Genomic DNA, 2,214 nt, shown 5'->3' on the forward strand with positions numbered 1-2,214 from the left:
CTATTATCCGATGCAATTCAATGATGCAAATAATTTTTTTCAACGATTTGTTATTGTAGACGTGTGCTAGTCGATTCTGGAGAAGCAAAGACAGCCAATGATTATATAAAACTCCTGGACAGTGTATTAAACGAAGAGAATGCGACTATTGAACATTTGGTGGTCACACATTGGCATCACGATCACATTGGAGGAGTGGAGCCCGTGCGAAACTTACTAAAAAAATTATTTCCCATGGAAAAGCAGCCAATCGTGTGGAAATTGCCACGATCGCCGAATGATACAAACAGCTCGAATGATGAGAAATCAATTCAATGGAAACCTCTGAAGAACGATCAAGTTGTGGAGGTCGAAGGAGCAAAGCTTCAAGTAAAATACATGCCAGGACATACCAGCGATCATGCATGTTTGCTGCTGCAGGATGAGAATATTTTGTTCAGTGGGGATTGCATCCTTGGGGAAAGCACAACAGTCTTCGAAGATCTCCACGATTACATGTTGTCGCTAAATAAAATCCTGGAGTTGCAACCCAAGATAATTTATCCGGGTCATGGGCCAGTTCTTAATGATCCTCTGCCACATATACAGTATTACATTAAGCACAGGCAGCAGAGAGAGAAGGACATTTTACAGATGTTGCAACAACAGGGAAATGATAAATCGATGACAGAAATGGATATTGTTAAGCTGATATATAAGGTAAATGATACTATAAATTAATTACTTGTGCATGTAATTAATTTGTTTTTCTAAAGAAATTAATTGAAATTAAAAAATATTTGCACAGGATACTCCAGAAAAATTGTGGCTAGCTGCAGCATTTACTGTGGGACATCATCTTCGTAAGTTAGAGAAAGAGGGGAAAGTGTTGCAAGAAGAAGATGGCTGGCGGAGAATTAGGGGCAAAATGTAGATAGATGTACCATATGAAGAATTTTTGTATAACAAATACTTTTTTCTCTTTCACAGATTCGAAAATCTTTTTCCAGGATTAAAGTATACGCGCTAATATGTATTTGTGAAATGGAATTTTTGGTCGAGAACGATCAAAAATTTCGAAATTGATATATTTTTACCATTTCTTAATGTAACATAACGTTTCAAGCTGTCAACTCGTGACAATATTTGCTTGATACGAAAGTTTTATAACCTATACTTATGAAATATTAAGCCGAGGAAGAAGTTTCTTCATATTTGAAAAAAATTTTTTGCAAAATTTTTTCCATTTGTTGCGAAATTTTCATTACAATTATATCATTCGCTAGAACAAAGTTTCAGTTTTAAGAATCTGTTTTTTAAGTTGCAGTATAATGATTTTTATCGGAATTATGAACAATCGAAGTCAGAATGCTCCTTAATTCGCGAATAATTCGAGAACAAAAAATCATAAGAACATTTAAAAAAATGATTTTGTAGAGAAAGCTTCAAGCTTTCACGATGGGTAGTCGAAAATTTTCGTGAATTTTTTTGGGCATATAACAGATCCCCAAAATGAAAAGAAAATTTTTCATTTTTTTCAGTTTGTAGTTTTTTAAATATAAAAGTTACCAAACTCATAAAAACTAAAAAAATATAGTAATCTTTTGAAAGTAGATATTTCAAACTTTAAAATCTTTTTTTTAAATTTAAATTTCATTCATTTTTGTATATACAATTTTGAATTAAAAAATACGAAATTTTTTCCCCAAATAGTAATCTACAAACACATAAACGTATAAAAGTTCGCATAAACAAATAATGTCAAGTTGTTAGAAATAGATTTAAATTTTTATTTTATCGTGACGAATTTGTTATACGAAAATTGAACGTACAACTGCATGTATCACAGGTGCGTAAGATATTATATATGAAGACAGATTGATGCGCTTAAAGTTCTAGATAACAAAGTAGCGTATAGGTCCTCCACTTTTTAGATTTGCTAATCACACTCTATATCAATAAGTGCTTATTGGACTACAACAAAGTGAAATGGTGATCAAAATAATCGATAAGAGGGTTGTCAGCATTTCGGCTTAGATAAAAGGAATGCGCTACTTTGATACATAGAGCTTTCGATACGTTTGAAAAACAGCACCTCTAGTGATATCGTCCGAATTCGAGTTTCGCTTAAGGAGCCGAAATAAAATTTTAATTGAAAACTTATTATATAAAATGTTAATTCTGAAAAGAAATCTTAATTGTATTTATGTATATAAATATATAAATATAATTTAA

General features: G+C 31.8%; 1 protein-coding gene across 4 annotated transcripts in view; it reads left to right on the top strand.

Annotated features, from left to right (window-relative positions):
- LOC108685309 (endoribonuclease LACTB2) overlaps positions 1–1,171 on the top strand; it is a 4,453-nt gene extending 3,282 nt beyond the window's left edge. For all 4 annotated transcript variants that reach the window (XM_018190034.1, XM_018190035.1, XM_018190036.1 and 1 more), the window contains exons 3-4: positions 60–699; positions 788–1,171. In XM_018190034.1, the coding sequence (XP_018045523.1) occupies positions 60–699; positions 788–913 (766 nt within the window). In that variant the 3' untranslated portion in view covers positions 914–1,171. The remainder of the gene's footprint in view (positions 1–59; positions 700–787) is intronic.
- The last annotated feature ends 1,043 nt before the right edge of the window (positions 1,172–2,214 follow it).

The sequence above is a fragment of the Atta colombica genome, unplaced genomic scaffold (assembly GCF_001594045.1).
Source record: "Atta colombica isolate Treedump-2 unplaced genomic scaffold, Acol1.0 scaffold150, whole genome shotgun sequence".
NCBI lineage: Eukaryota > Metazoa > Arthropoda > Insecta > Hymenoptera > Formicidae > Atta > Atta colombica.